The sequence below is a fragment of the Cygnus olor genome, chromosome Z, assembly GCF_009769625.2.
Source record: "Cygnus olor isolate bCygOlo1 chromosome Z, bCygOlo1.pri.v2, whole genome shotgun sequence".
NCBI lineage: Eukaryota > Metazoa > Chordata > Aves > Anseriformes > Anatidae > Cygnus > Cygnus olor.
The window spans coordinates 11,662,201-11,678,466 of record NC_049198.1 but is presented as its reverse complement, the minus strand read 5'-3'; the positions used below and the strand labels follow the sequence as shown (position 1 = coordinate 11,678,466).

General features: G+C 39.4%; 1 protein-coding gene across 2 annotated transcripts in view; it reads left to right on the top strand.

Annotated features, from left to right (window-relative positions):
* Nucleotides 1–15,512, top strand: part of NPR3 (natriuretic peptide receptor 3) — a 48,055-nt gene extending 32,543 nt beyond the window's left edge. The window contains exons 5-8 of one of the 2 annotated variants that reach the window (XM_040542128.1): nt 1,337–1,431; nt 4,453–4,588; nt 5,178–5,262; nt 7,778–15,512. In XM_040542128.1, coding sequence (XP_040398062.1) covers nt 1,337–1,431; nt 4,453–4,588; nt 5,178–5,262; nt 7,778–7,889 — 428 coding nt within the window. In that variant the 3' untranslated portion in view covers nt 7,890–15,512. Of the gene's footprint in view, nt 1–1,336; nt 1,432–4,452; nt 4,589–5,174; nt 5,263–7,777 lie in introns of both variants that reach the window. The other variant, XM_040542127.1, reaches the window with a different exon arrangement.
* The last annotated feature ends 754 nt before the right edge of the window (nt 15,513–16,266 follow it).

Sequence of the window (16,266 nt, the reverse complement as noted above, 5' to 3'; positions counted from 1 at the left end):
CAAGGAGGGAGACTGCACAACCTCTCTGTGCAACCCGTGCCAGTGCTCCGTCACCCAACAACTTCGTCACCCCACACAGCAATAAGTTGGAGCTGTGCTCTTCATAGGCAAGGGCATACACTGAAACAGGAGGGTCAGACTGAATATAAGGAAGTATTTTTCTTCCATGAAAGGAATCTCTTTAAATAACCCACATTAAATGTATTTGTGCTCTTGCACGATGTTTTTTCTCTGTGAAAATTTTTCATTGTGACAGTTAAACACTGGAACAGGCTGTCTCAGAGAGGCTGTGCAGTCTCCATCTTTGGGGGTTCCCAAAACCAAGCAGAGCCCTGAGCCCATTCTGACCTCCTAGCTGACCCTGCTCTGAGCTGGAGGCTGGACTAGAGACCTCCTGAAGTCCATTCAGACCAGAGTTATCCTATGAGTCTGTGATTCCAAGTTTCCCTAAAAGTTTCCTAGAATACAAACAGTTGAAGGCAGAGATGCTGTTTTAAGACATGCAAAATACGTAACAGATGTTTAATTTGTTCCTCGTTATCAAAAACAAATACTGAAATCACCAGGAATCAGACATGATTTCACGTATAGAATTTTGAAAGTGATTTCATCCTTTGAAGGGCTGCTTGGGATGATGCCACGATCTGTCAATTAGGGTAGTTTTAGGAGTCTGAATGTTGTCAAAGTCTGAGCAAGATTGGCAGCTGGCCTAAGGGAATATCAAATCTTTCCCTCAAACTTGTAAAGGAAGGAAGTGAGCTGGGGGTCTAAAACTATAAAACACAAACATATCGGGACGTTAATCCTATGAAAATGAATGCAGGATTTAATGCAGATGTAATGCACATGGTGTCTCCTGTCTTCACTCCCTCCAGCATCCCATCAGATGGAAACAACTCTGGACTGGCTCTATGGATGCACCAACCCTGTCAAGTCTGCAGAGCACAGGGCTATGCCCCTGCATTCCTTGCAGCACACGAGCTGGGTTAACCTTATCAGTGCATCGTCAGATAGTTCAGGGCTAGGCTGTCTGTAAATAGTCCACATTAAATGTATTTCATGCATGGTGGCTTTCTGCATTAGGTTTTTCTCACATGCTCCCCAAACAGTCTCACACATTTGATATTTAAAAGGGAGAAATGTTAAGAATTCAGGAATGCAGACACCGAGTTGAAATTACAATTTCTTTTGGAATGCCAACAAAAATGCTGGGAGACTGATGAGATTTCCTGTCATATCAGTCTGTAAAAACCTGTCCACTGTTTTCTTGTTTTCCTTGGAAAGGCTCAGTATTTTAGCTAATTAATTTTCTAATTCCTCACATGCCATTCTTTAGGCATTGCAGGGCAGGTGTCCATTGATGCCAATGGAGACAGATATGGGGATTTCTCTGTGATTGCAATGACGGACCCCGAGGCAGGCACGCAGGAGGTAAGAAAACAAACACCATTGCACTTGGCCACTGATGAGTTAGCCAGTGCAGTGTAACAACATCCTATCATCTGTTTACTTGGTAGGCATCTGTTTATTAAATATACACATTAAAAAGATATTGCTTAACTGTGTCAACCTGCAGCCCAAATCCTTTCTTTAAAAAAAAATTATCTTGAATTGTGATCCTAAAAAAATGTTTAAACTTTAATGTCTTGTCTTCAACAATTCTGCATGTCTGTCTTCACATTATGCTAGTCTTTAAAATTTAAAGGATGAAATATCACATGCTACTTAAACTCTAGTAAATTGTGAATATGAGAAACTATTGCCTAAAATAAGTCCTTTTATATATTGTTAAGGACCATTAGGCTTGATGTACACCACTTGAGTTATTCCAGTGGACGTGGCAGGAGCAGAAGCAGACAGACCGTGAAGACCAGGCTATGCAAAATAGCAGCAGCTGCACACAGTAAACAGCATGGTTGGATTGAGTTTATTAATACATAGATTGCTCTAAGTCCAGCTGAGGCATACAGCTTCTGTTAGTTGTGCTGTTTGTTGTGAAGTAAGCATCAGCATAAACTTTGTTGGCCTCCGCATCTTCATCAAGAGCCCAGCAAGCCCAGAAGTAAAGCAAAGCAACAGTAAACCTGAGCTGGACGCTTCTCTGTGTGAAGTCTGGTGAAGTTATTCTTCTTGTCAGTGCTGCAGCAATGACAAAGTGAAGAAGCCTTTTTAAATGAATAAGGGTGGCTAGTGTGTTTTGGTGTGTAAAAATGACTGAAAAAATCCAGCAGTAAACTGCAGACACTCCCAGGGGTAGGAGTAATCATGATTAATTGACGTTAGGAGGACAAATTAGTTGGGATAAGCTTGGTATGAACAACTTGTATATTTTCTGTTTGTTCAGCCCATTAGCTCTTTATCCTGTTTATCAGTTTAATATCCCTCACTTAGCCTTCCTTCTGTTGTTCTTTCACTTGCAACTTAATTTTTTAATTTCTTTCGTGTTACCTTTAACATTTTAACGTATTGCTCATTTTAATTTTTCTCTGCTTTTTGATCCATATATACAGATAATTAATATACTTTACATGTGATTATGTATTACTAGTATCTGCTACATTCATTTCTATCCTCATGCCTCACTCTAAAAACGTTTCTTTGATGCTTTGTTTTATTCCTTTTGCCAATTTCTTCGGTGTCGGTATGAGAATATTTGTTTCTCAGTTGAGCTGAGTTAGATGAATCCATGTTTGGGCAGAGCTGTTTTCAAAGAACGATACACAGAGTTTAAAGCTAGATGAAAACATCAGTCCACCTAGTCCAGCTTCTGCTTCATGACAGGCAGGCGGGTTTCTTACCCTTGTATGGACCCCTGTAGTTTACATGTGACTGAAGCTCACACCGTAACAGGCTTTCATCTTTCATTTGGAGGCACTGAAGAAAAGTGACTGTCTCACTGGCTTCCTCGATGTGTGTTTCAATGTTTAAACACTCTTGCTTTTTATAAATCTATATCCTATTTCTGATCTGAATCTGTTTGGTTGCTGCTCATAGCTACTTGTTGTTCTTAAGCCTTTATGCATGCTTTCATATTTAGTAAATCCTGATGGTAGAGGAGGCTTACGCTGTAATAAAGATGCCTCTCCCACTCCAGTCTGATAAATTAAACAATCCCTCAATTAAGTCTGCTGCCTGCAAATGCTCTCTGAGGTTTTCTTTTCCTCTCCTTTTTCCATTTTACTGAATTAGCACTTATTTTTGAACAAATATTATAAAAAGTCTTTCTACTAAGGTTTTAACTCCTTGTTGGGAGAGAAATTAGCTCCATTATTTCATGTGAAATCTACCTCTGTGTATCGAGCCAGGGTAAATGTTATCTGTCTTTTAACCATTTCTCTTCAAAACAGAGTTTAGGTAAAACATTTGAACAGGCAATCAGTGTCTTGAATTCTGAACCCAGTGTGCTTATAGATGTTTCTTATCCACAAGTTAGACAAATAAATTTTTGATGTGTTCCTGTCACTGCTGCTGACTACTTCATTGTTATCATATTTGGACTTTTACCTTTACTAGTGTGCATAGATTTTTTGAACTATTTTCAGATGACTTACACACTGCTGTTAGCACGATTTAATCCTGGAACTTTGCAGTAGATCCAGCACACGATACCTTGAATAAAGCCTGAATTTATGCTTGAGGATGGGACTGAAATTCTAAAGTATCTTGTTGAATTGGTATGAATTAATAGCCCATGCTACCAGAATGATAAGCACAAAATTGCCTTTCCTGTGCAAATATAAACAACTGCAGAAAGAGAAGGTGGAGAATGACCAGCTCTGTAATAGTTCTGCAGAAGAGCTGAAGATTTAACTGAATATGATCAAGTATCTCCAGGTCCTTGTAAAATAGAAAAGTCCAACATACTAGGTACTTGAAATGATACTTTCACTTGGCTGAGTGACAGTCCTTGGCATTCAACCCACTGTGGAGGAATTGAAGAAAGCCCAGGGAGAGCAGGAGGAATATTCAGAGGGTTAAAAATAATAATAATAATCATGAACTGGGTTTATACAGAAGAAAAGCCTGAGGGTAGACCAGATAAGAATGTGAATATGTAAAAGGATGTTTCAGAAAGGAAGAGTCTCTATGTCCACTGGCAATTGGATAAGTAGTGATGGATAATTGCAACAAGGGAGATTTGAGTTACATGCTGGGGAAAATCACTGATAGTAAAGATAGCTAAGTTCCAGAATAACTGTCTACAGGAATTGTCAAGTCTCCCTCTGGAGGCTTTTAAGAACAGGTTAGATAAATATCTGTCAAGAATGCTCTTGTTCAGCTGATCTTGCCTTGGGGCAGGACATGTACTACATAACCTCCCAAAGACCCCTTCAGCCTCTGTGTGATTCAGCATCCAGCCACAGGAGTCCAAGTGAATGCTGCAGCTCTCCTGTTTGTTTTAATTCTCTAACATGTTAGGAAAATCTTTTCCTTCCTTTCTTTTTTGCATAGGTGATTGGGGACTACTATGGAAAGCAGGGACGTTTTGAAATTCGGTCAAATGTGAAATATCCTTGGAATCACGGCAGACTGAGACTAGATGAAAGCCGAGTTTCGGAGCACACAAACAATACACCATGTAAATCATGTAAGTTTTAGTGACTTAATGCCACTCGGTGATGAGAGAGAGGAACCCATGTAGTGAAGCAGTATAATGGGCCATATTAAATTGCTCAGCACAGTTGTCCAACTAGGACATCATGACTATGTCTCCCTACTGACTGTCTGTGAAGCTAGGGTTTGAGAGCCCTGGATGGTACGTGGTCTGAATCACTTTCCTCTCCTTAAACGTGATAATAATAATGATGGCTGTGTGAGGCACAGCCCAGGGCTCTGGAGGTTTTGCAGCCTTCCAGGGGCTAAAAGGTAGAATCTGTTTTAGCCAGAAAGAAGGATATAACTGAAAGCCTAAACAGAGAATAATCACACTGATAATTAGCAGCTGGGGGACTCGGTGCTGAAGGGAGCAGTTCTTGCCCTTCAAGTTCAGAGTGATTTTCAATGCTATCAGAACATTCAGGAACTAGAGTAGAAGGGGTTCCCACAGAGTCCTGAACTCTGAATGGCTTTATCTGGTGTTGGTCATTCATTTCCTAGCCATGTGTATTTTCCAGTATGTGAATGCAAATAGTTCTCATTGTGAACATTGATTGTTTATTTTCCCCTTTTTCAAGCAGGTGGTCTAGGAGAATCAGCAGTTACAGGAATAGTCGTGGGTGCCTTGCTGGGAGCAGGCCTGCTAATGGCTTTTTACTTCTTCAGGTTAGTCCAATTCATTGAAAGTTTGTTAAACTCTTTACTCACCATCCAAACCTCTCAGCTGCTTGCATCACGTCACTGATGGGAGACAAAGAGGCGTAATAATCATCTGTGGAAATATTTCTACCATAGACAGTGAATACACTTTGATTGTCCTTTTGTGTATATTGGAATCATTTTACCGACTCAGGGTCGACTCAGGGCCTTGTTGTGTAACTGTTTACATCTATGAGTAATTTTACTCATGGAAGTAATTCCACTGAGTTCTATTCCTTCACAGCTACCTTAATAAAGTGGCCTGGCCTTGAAAGCCTTCTTTGTTTTGTATTCTTTGCCAGTACAATTGTGCAGTCTGTGATCACGTAAGAGATTTATATCACTTGCCTGATACTTAGTTTTTGAGTATTGAGTGGAATTGTACGGGAAGCTAGAAGGGGATTTCTGTTTTGGTTTACGAGAGCATTCGGATCTCAAAGCTGTGCATTTGACTTAATAAGCTGAGGTCAGTGGAGGGTGATCAGTGTTTTATTCCTGTTTAAGTAAAATAATTCTTACACTGCTAGTCAGCAAATGCAAAGTCTTGAGACTTGATCCTACATTGACAGACCAAATTATTGTTATACCTGTTCAGCATCTTGCATGTATTATTTATCCTATTATGGTACAGAAGAGAAAAGGCAGACAGGACAATAGAATTAACCTCTGCATGTAAGAATCAAATCATTTAGTTTAATAAAAAACATGTCAACAAAATGAAGAAGCAAAAATTGCATCAGTTTACTAGTGCATTTCCAGGGTTTCAAAAGATCTGAGAAACAGGATTTTTCATCAAATACTTACAACTGAAATTCCTCAGGATGGTTTTATTCTTGAATGTTTTTGGTGCTTATATTGTATGGGTCTGAGACAAGACAATTTATCTGGGACTAATTATAGACTGTTTGTCTTTAAAAGACAAAAAAAAAAAAAGAAAATACAATTGTTTATTTATATTGTATTTCATGAGAGGTTTTTGCATGTTTTATACATACCCAACCTGATCTGATAATTTTTAGGTATTTTTTTTAAGCATTGCTGATATTGGGAGGAATTGGTCGGTGAGGACAAGAAATGTCCTCTAACTCCAGCAGTAGAATATACTTAGGAAACACAGCATATCAGGAAGAATGGGTCAAATTTTCAAAAAACACAGTTCTAGGAATTGTGTGACTGGAAGTGATTTTTACCTGAGAATTCTGTAGCTTTCATACTGTATATGCACCTTCCGATTACATCTTTCTACATCTTTCATTTTGATCTCTAATCACCATGGATGGGCATGCAAATACAGCTTTGAGTGTGTGTGCAAACTCCATCAAAAGGTCTGGTTTGTGGTTCTGATATGTAGCTTTGAAAGGATTTAAACTCAAAGAGCTGCATTTCTGAAAGAAGGATTTATCTGTGGGAATGAGCTACTACTGAGTGTGCTCTGACTTAAATATACATAAGTGAAGTAAAGAACGTAGTTTTTTCTAGTTATTTTGGAGCCTACAGACACAGATGTCTAGGGAATCTTTTCAGAATAATGTAGGTACCCCCTTTCTGTTGAGCTGTATTATCCAAATTAAAACCATGGTGTTTTGAAAATCCTTCATCCACCGCCACATATCTAGCACTGTCTTCTGCTACACATGCAGGTGGAACAGAGCTTTCCATGGCATGCAAGCATTTTGTCATGCACTTGCACAAGCAGTACTGTGTGCAGATGGGGCTGGACTAATGCCCGTTTGAAAATTTGGTGCCGAAACTCAGTAGAAGCATAAATGCGTGAAATGTAAACATGGTAGTCTTACGATTTTGGGGCATAATTTGGGTGCTAAAGTGGAAACTGAAAGGCAGTCAGAGGGTTTGTTTGACATAAAAATTAGCTTAACAGGATTCTTCAAAGGCTCTAGAGGAAGACACACAGGAAAAAACTGTGTCTAATGCATGAGCAACTGTATTTACGTCTTATCTACCATCTACATCCCTCTTCTTAATTCATCTTACTACCTCCTCCGACATTATAAACAGAATAGCTTTCTGAAAGGGAGACGGGAGGATTAGTTAGCTAACATACAGTTTCAGTGAGAAATGCAGTTGAGTAAAGAGTGAGATCCGTTGTTTGAACTCTGCAGAAAGTGCCCCCCATATACAGGAAAGAAATTTGGCTTTGATCAGTATAAAGCAGTGATGTGACACAGTTCACATGACACTTCGCAAAAACTTCCTAATCACTTAGATCAGTAATTTTCAAAGAAGCAAATGTCTGTGTCTTGGTGCTTTGAGACTGCTGTGTAGAGAGTAACCAGCATTCTTGAGCCTGGGTAAAATGTTTCAAGGCAAACTACTTTAATCTTTGACCAGGGTTTCACATGCTGTCACATTTCATTTTTCAACTGGCACCCAGCTGTCCCCTACGGGCATTCTTTATAAGGGAAGTCCTGTTATCCTATAGCTGGAGAAGGATTTCTCACTCTGTTCCTCTCCTTTCATGCAGAAAGAAATACAGAATAACTATTGAGAGAAGAACTCGACAGGAGGAATGTAACATGGGGAAACATCGGCAGTTACGTGAAGACTCCATTAGATCTCATTTTTCTGCTGCATAAAGAAGAAAAATAATCCCATTCTTCCTGGGAAAAAAAAAAAAGAAATGGGGAAATGGACACAACCAAAGACATCAGTGTAAAAAGAAGAGGCTCTTGAAGAACTCAATCTTTTAAGCAGTAATTTTGTCTTAATTTTTTTCAGAAGCTCAGGAATGATTTACTAATCACATTATGCTGCATGGCCTTTCATCTCATGAAAAAAAAAAAAAGATGCAGTTTGATGTTATAGGATGTACTTAAGAAATACTGTCTTTACATATTAAGGCATATATTAAGGGCAGCAGATCTGGGTTTAGTTGATGGGGATGCCTCATTCTGTTCCCTGTTTTTTAGCTCCTACTGTCTCCTTCCTTAATTGCATCTCACTCATGGGTATCAATATGGTTTCACAGACAAAGATGCTGGTTTGCTGTCAAATTTAAAAAAAGCGGGGGCAGGGTCATTTGGGGTATGAGCCTGCATCACTAAATCATTATCATCGATTACAGGGAATAATGCAGAATTAGACATACAGAGCTTAGTCCTGGGAGGGAGCTGGCACTTTGGGTGTAATTAACTCCACTGGGTGTAACGAACTCAACTCGTAGGCAGGTGGAAACACACACAAATCATTCTTCCTGTGTTTGTGTAATATCACAATCAAAAGCACTGATTCTCCCTCTTATGCACTGAGAGTTAGGAAAGACTCCAGTGAAGGATGTGGAGTTTCACTGGTATGAAATAGTGAGAGAGAGACGACAGGCCTCTGGAGAAGGCTGGCCAATTCTTCAATCTTGCATGTTTTATCACACTCTTCTCTCTCCACTGCCATCACCTTTCAGAGAGGCAAATATCATCTATGTGGAGCTTGCTCCTGTTCCCAGTGAAGTCAATGGCAAAATCCCATTAACTTCAGTGAGCGCAGGATCACATCCAAAATATGTAAATATGAAAGTGTGTAACTGAGGCAATTCAAAAAGTGGTCTTTTTCTGTAAAAATGACATTCCATGCTACCATTTTATTTTTAGGATATTTTTTTATCTTGTATTTTTCTATTAAAATATCTATTTTTGCTTTGGTAGGATTAAAAGTTAAGGGAGAGAATGTTTTGAAGATGTATTTTTTTGACAGGAGTAACATGCAGGGAAAGTCAACAGCTGTAAGTACATTTTAGAAGCAACATTTAGGGGAGGAGAAGTGACTTTATAGATAGTAACAAACTTTTTGTCCCCCTTTCTTCTCCAGGCACGTGCAACACGCAAACATTTATTTTAAAAAATATAAATGCAGTTGTCAGATCGTCTATACAATGATGGCTCTGATCCTGAACATAATGAACTGTTTGCATGTTAAACAGTCCCAAGTTAATCAGTGAGACCAACTATTCACGTGTGTGCGATTAAACACACAAACAGCTACCTTCAGGAATCAGGGTGGTAAAATGCTGCTCTAGGGCTGACTTTAATCCTGCTGCCATTGGTATCCCTGGGAATTTTGCCACTGACTTTACCAGGAGCAAAACTGAATCTGTGATGAATTAGCTACTGGCAAGTTATTTTCTGTTAGACAGAGGAGAGCTCTTCCTAGTCAACAAATGAACAGCTATTATTATAGATGTGGTGAAGAAGACCTGAGAAAATACTGTCTGTGAGAAAACCCAGCTATGACTATGACTGTAATGCATGAAATCCTTTGGCTCATCCTATTCTGATTTCATAAACAGAACTTTCTGGTCTCAGGAGTCACAGTCAGACTTTACACAATAGTTATTGTCATAACTGGCACTGAAGCCTGTGTTCTACAAAACTTTTATGCTCTGAGAAGCCAGAGTGCAAATTCGAAGAAACCATTTTGGGGTAGCTGGAAGTGAATGAAGAGCGAAAGCTGGCTCTGTCTTCTTTTTGCTGTTTTTTGTTCATAGGGAAATACTCCATGGAATAATTCCTTGGCCTGTTTTTGCTATTTCTTACATTGCACTATCTCTTAGCATATATAGTGGCTCATCACCTGCCTCTGTGCTCAATGTCCCAGGCAGCCAGAGGGCTGGGCTTCCTGACTGTCAGGGCAGCTGCAGGATAGATGATGGCTGTAGACTGGGTAGATCCAGCATCTTTAGGACTCGCTGTAACACGCGTTGTTCACCTGTAAGATTTATATCTTCCCATTTTCCAGTCAGGGCCTGTATGACTTCTGCAAAGGTTTGTTATCCAAAGTAACACTGATCTCAATGGACAGGTTTCTGAAGTAGCCTCCATATCTCATGGGCACCAGAGAAGGATGTAGGCTAGAGCAGCATTCATACTGTCATAGAGTTGGGGAGAAAAAACATTCCTGATTACTTTTTTGGATTTTTCTTTTAAGTATTTGAGTTTATCTAGTGACTGGTTAAGGGTTTTTATTTGTTTTTGTTTGAAAAAAAAAATCAAAGGGAATTTTGATCTACTTTTTGTTTTGCAAATATGCTTTTCAGTTTTTTTTTTTTTTTAAATCTATTTGACTGCTTTTCCACAGAAAAAGGGAATGAAATATTTTAAGCATGTAGAGGAAATAGGGTATGATTTAAAGGATAGACTTTTTTTAGAAATGATGTTTGCTATGAGTTGCCTTCAGTCTGAACTGGTACCCAACCAGTTAAGAAGTGAGGCAGTAGCATACGTCTGCCTTTATCCTGTGCCACACACAGTCATGTCAGACTAGAAGATCAGAGCAACAGTATCAGACGGGGACAACAAATTGTTAGGACTTCTTTATTATGTAATCTTACTATAACTAAACATCAAAAAAAAAATTGCACGAAAGGTCACCCTTCAAGTAAAAATAATTCCCATCTTCAATTTTATGTAGGGTTTTTAATAGTGACTTCCAAAAGTGTTGTCATGAGATACCTGTTGTTGGAATACTGATGGAGGCCTGGCCACAACTTTACAACCCAGCACTTCCCACCTTCTTTTAAAGGTGAACCTTTCTTGCATGTTAGAACATTTCAGATCAATGGGCTTTAATCTTTCTAAATTGGTGTACGCCAGCGCACTTTTCCAAAGGAGGTGTGGAGATCATTTAAGATGTTTCACATAAGTAGTTCTTCTTAGCTGCCTCTCACAGACTGTGTGTTAATAGTTCCCAGGTCTTCCAGGAACCATAGATCAAAAACTGTCTTGAGTTTAGATTATTCAGCAGAGATTCTTTACCATCTAATGCACTTTTCCTTTCTGGTTCATGTGCATTAGCTCAATGCCACAATGTTTAGGCTTTAAACTCAGTAAGGGAATGTCTAATCAAAATAATAATAATTGATTCTCAAAAGAGTTTTCAAAACCTACATTTTTGGCTTCAACAAATTACCCATATTGCAAACATACATTGCAGAGCAGCACAAGGAGAGCCTTGACTCAGCCCAGCACTTCAGAACACATTTAAAATATGCTTGACTTCAGCTTCTAAGTGCTTTGCTCACTTGGGACTAAAGGGTATAATCCTGGCCATGCCTGAACCAAAGGGAGCCTTGCTGTGTGCTTGAATTGGAGTGAGGTTGGCCCCATACTCCATATGTTTATTGCACAGTCTTACAGTTGTGCCTGCTAAATTGAAACTGACCTGGTGGCTTCATGTCTTTTGTTGAAGTGGCAAATTCTGCTAATTTAGCATTTCATTAAACTACCAAATATCGGTCAACTTAATAGCTGATTCACCTCAAAATCCTCTTCTCGAGGATTATATGGACAGATTACCTCACTTCCGCCCTCTTATCTGCAACATGTAGACTTCTGCTGCAAGTTGGCTGTTGCAGTATACTCTCCAAAATAGAAAGATTAAGCAAAAGTTTCAATAGTACCTGTGATTTAGTATGCTGGGATCCACAGCTTCAGTCAGATGCCTAGATACTTTGATGTGGGCCAGAGGTAGTTCTGGAAGTTTTGCTTATGGACAGTCTGTGTGTCCAGAGTCTGTGGGTCCATCGTACCCATTAATTATCAGTTTCTTTTGTGATGTGCCTCAGTGAAGATCAAATCTGGCTCAGTTCTGAGAACATTCAGCAATTGCTAAAAATTGGAATCAAAAGTGTTGTGCACTTCGCCGGACTGTGGCCAGAATTCAGTTTATTAGTTACATTTGTTGACTTTTCAAAATATATTTTGTTGATCTGCTTTCAACATGTCCTTAAGAAATGCTTTATTGCATTATTGAAAGTATTTAATAGTTTTTTAATGGATAATTATTGAGATTTAACTAATGCTTTGAAAACACCGGGGAGGATGGGAGTTGAGCTGGGCAAAGTAAGTCTGTACCCAGACAGCGTGTTTTACCAGGAGGTTGATCTGATTCATTTTTGGGGCTTGGAGATCTAATTACACTCTCATTAAGCAAATGAAGAAAAAACTCTCCTTGATTCAGTGGAAGCAAACTGAGGCCCTCAGTGAAGTGTCTTCAGGCTTTACACTCAGCATCTTGAAGCAGTTCAGAGTGAATTTCTCAGCTTTGCAGTAGAACAGGCTGCATCAGCCTTAGCTGACCTTGGCTCCAGAGCAATTTTCACCTCATGAATGCCATAATGCTCCTGGAAAGCCAAGAATAGACATCAAAGACAGGAAGCTAATAGTCCTGGTCATAAATTTCTTTGGCAATTCAGTCCACCTTTTCCGGAGCTCAAGACAGTTCCACATCCTTCACTACCCTCCTCTGTGCTTCAGCGTAGCCATGTAGCTGTTCTGTTTCTTTAACTAAAGCAGTTGAGGGGTTTTTTTGCTCATTTTCTCCCAGAGTAGAATGAACGCTGTTGAATTCCCTATTTTTCATGCTCTTTTCTCTAGCTTCAGAAGTACTCTGAAAGGAGACGGCCATTTTGCATCATGTTGTTGGACGTGCTCCCTCCTTACTGGGAGGTGGCTGTTTTTTGTAATTTCAGCCTTTGCTCCTTGTTGGCATGCTGTTCAGCCACAGGCACACCTTGCGTTGGGCCACTGCCACACCAGCCTCTCTCTGAGATCTAGACCCAGAATTGTCTGGTGTTGCCTGACTCTTGAACTATGCAAAGGTGAAAAATTAGGTTGACCAAAAAGCCTCTGAAGTTTAATTGGAATTTTGCAGCTGGCACCCTTTCCTTGTAAGAACAGCCAAGGCTGGCACCACAAATTGTAATTACAGGAGCAGTCCCACTGAAGTTAATGATTACTGGGCATCACTGTACACTTGGACGTGCAGTAGTCCAAGCATGGTCAGGTGATGTCAGCCACTGTCTTTTGTTTTTACCCTAATTGTTGCTATAAAATGACATCAAATGTAGTGACCCCTCCCAAAGCGGAGCAGATGGACACGGATGAGTTTCTAATGGAACCTTATTTGTTCTGGGGATCAGGCACGTGCTATAGCAACTTGTCTCACAGCAGTGAATGGCGAAGGAACATGTTCCATGGAGGCAATTTTAGCCCTTTTTAGAAACAAAGTAAAACAAAAGTTACTTTCTGGAATATATTTTTGAAGACATGCTGGAAAAAGTTTTGCCTTCAGATGTCACGTGTGTGTCTCCTCTCCTCCCCCCACCTCCCCAACCCCCTTTCTTTCTTGCTGTTGAAAGCACAAAAAGATTTGTGTGTGTGTGAAACCTTTCAAGTGGAAGAATGGAAGTGTTTGCACTGTGCCCATCCCTGCTTAGAGGCAGAAATGAATTCAGATGGCTTCAGGCCTGTATTTTTTCCATTCTCAGATACCATTTAACGTTCTGAGACTGATGAAAAATGATTGATGCAATTAAAACAACTAGCTATTTGTGAGAGACCTCAGACCTGGCTGTCTACAGGGGTCAGCAAGCTGTGCAGCAGACTTTGATAGTGTTGTTTCTCTTCCAGAGAATGACAGGAAGCCTAAGCACTTTGGCTTGCCCCAGTGAAGCCTTAAGTCTGGCATAAATGCAACTCCCCCTTTATCTCATCAATAGAAGACAAAAGGATAAAGGTTGACATTGGTGTTTTTAAGAGTTTATGGCTGGTTTTGATCAAGAAGATAATGCTGCCATGGCTTTGAGGCTTTTTTGGGGTAGTGTTTAGTTATGTCCAGTGTATCATTACATAGACTGTTTTATTATGCTATTATTTCTTCCAGAATTTACCTTGCAGAAGGCCTCTTACCTGACATAGACTGAATTTATAGTATACAAAACTAGCTTTCAAAAGAGAGGCTTAGAGTTCATTCAAAATCTCTCACTAACCACTAACTTAATATTCTGCATCAAAGGCAAAATATTCTCAATAATATGACACTGTTAAAGTTTGTATGTTAAGCTATAGTACTTCAGAAATCTTACGTGGACTCATTAGGTGTTAAATCTCTGAAAGGTTAAAATCCACTCTGTGTGAAGTATTGCTTGGTGTTTCTGTTATGTGAATGTTTCTAGAGGACACTTGAGCAAGCAAAGAAATGTACCAAAAAGGGTATTTAAAAATAATCTTGTTTTAATGGTTTCTTTTGTAATCTCAACTGGTATGCACAAGGAACGCTCAATTCTCTCCATCCAGACTAAGATCAGAGGGTTTGCTCATGTTATACTGAACCTTCAGCAGTTGTAATCAGTACAGCTGTGCTGATTCACGCTTGCTGATGGTCTGGACTTCTCTTTCTCTGTGAAGTTCAAATGCAGTGTGACAGAGGAACAAGCTACCACTGAAAAGCCAGTGTCACAGTTAGTAATCCGTGGCCAGTTATCCTGGTGCCATGTGAGATGATAAAGGTGTATTTGGCATCTCCCTGATGTAGTTTTGCAGCAGATGACATAATGAATTCTGCAGTGTAGGATGCAAATGTTGAAGAGATCTGTTGAGAATATCGGGAAAATATCTGTGCAGTTGAGTTAGGGAGAGAGAAGAGGGAAGATACTCAGGGATTGATTATACTCCCATGATGATGCTGTTGACCGTACAGAGAGTGGGATCAAGCTCTTTCTGCACAGTACACTGCCTTTATTCAATATCTAATTTCTTAGAGACTCAGCAGAAAGCTTATTCACCTTTTAAATCCCACATAGCCCCCTTACCCAACATTTAAATGGGATTTAAGGGGTGCATAGGAGAGGTTGTACCATGCCTGTAGGCCTGGGTATGTGCTAGTAACGAAGTCTTCTTCCCTGTGCAGGTCTAAAAGTGCTGAGAAAACTTAGGTAGAGTGGCAGGATGAAGGCAATGGGTAGAATTTGCTGTGTTTCTTGTGCATAAGGTGTAATTACCACAAAACTAAGAGGACTCAGGATAGACACTGTGGACGTTAACTTTGTCCCCTTTTTTGGGTGATGCTGTTCATTATTGTAAAAATACTGGACAACAGAAAAACCTATTATCAGTCTAGTAGAAATTGAATGGAAAGCTGCACAGTATATTGTACTGATGTAAGTAGAACTATCTGCATATAATGTGATTTTATTTATTGTTGTTTTTGTGTAGAGGAGAGTGAGTATTCATGACTGTGGATATAACCTTTGTTTATTTGTGTAATGTATTTTATTTCTTTTACAACTTGGTCATTTAAAATACCTACATTCATTGGTGTCCTTTGACTTTTTATTATGTGCATTTTCTTTTACACATTTTAAAAATGCCGAAATATCACATACCTAAATTGTAACAAAATGTTTCCATTAAAGAAATAGGAATATGGTATCACCTGTTTCCCTGTTGTCTTTTGTCGCATGTTTACTACTCTTTTGGTCTGTTTCATCTAGAGGGTAATATCAGATGGTAAGGAGTTAATAACAGGAATATTAGTGAGGGCCATTTAAAACCCTGACTTTTATGATGACTAGCAACTGATTGAAACAGAAGTCAGTCTAACCTGTCTTTGAAAATATTTCCCCTACCATATTAAGGTCTGGGAAAGGTTTTAACGGGTATAAACAAGTGGTGAATATTTTTCTACTTATTCTCAATCCTCCAGGAATGTAAGCAAATAGGAATCAAATATTATTTAAATATATTGGAACGTTATCTGGCAAGCACGAATTTTTATAGCCTGTGGAGAGGCAAAACTCACGTTTTACCAAGCTCTTTTCTTTGCAGCAATCTTATCAAACTGGGGGCATTTCATAGGGTTTCTTTCCTGTGCTTTTAGATACAGTCTTCAAATTACCCTGTTTTGTCTAGCCGCCTGCTTTCTGTAAGCATGTGTCTGTTTTAGCAATGTTGCCAAATTTAAGATTCATGCTTGAGAGTATGCCAAGCCTTTATAATCTAAAATAACTGGGAAATGAGCATGAGGAAGAAATATCTGATCGCACTTGTATCACAACTACAAGTACCAAGAATTCTCTGGGGAGTTGATACAGAGATGGAAACATCCTCTGAGTTAACTATGGACCTAAAATCTTTTTGCAGCCCAGGAAAGGATAAAGAGTAAAAATACAGGCTCGGAGAGGCC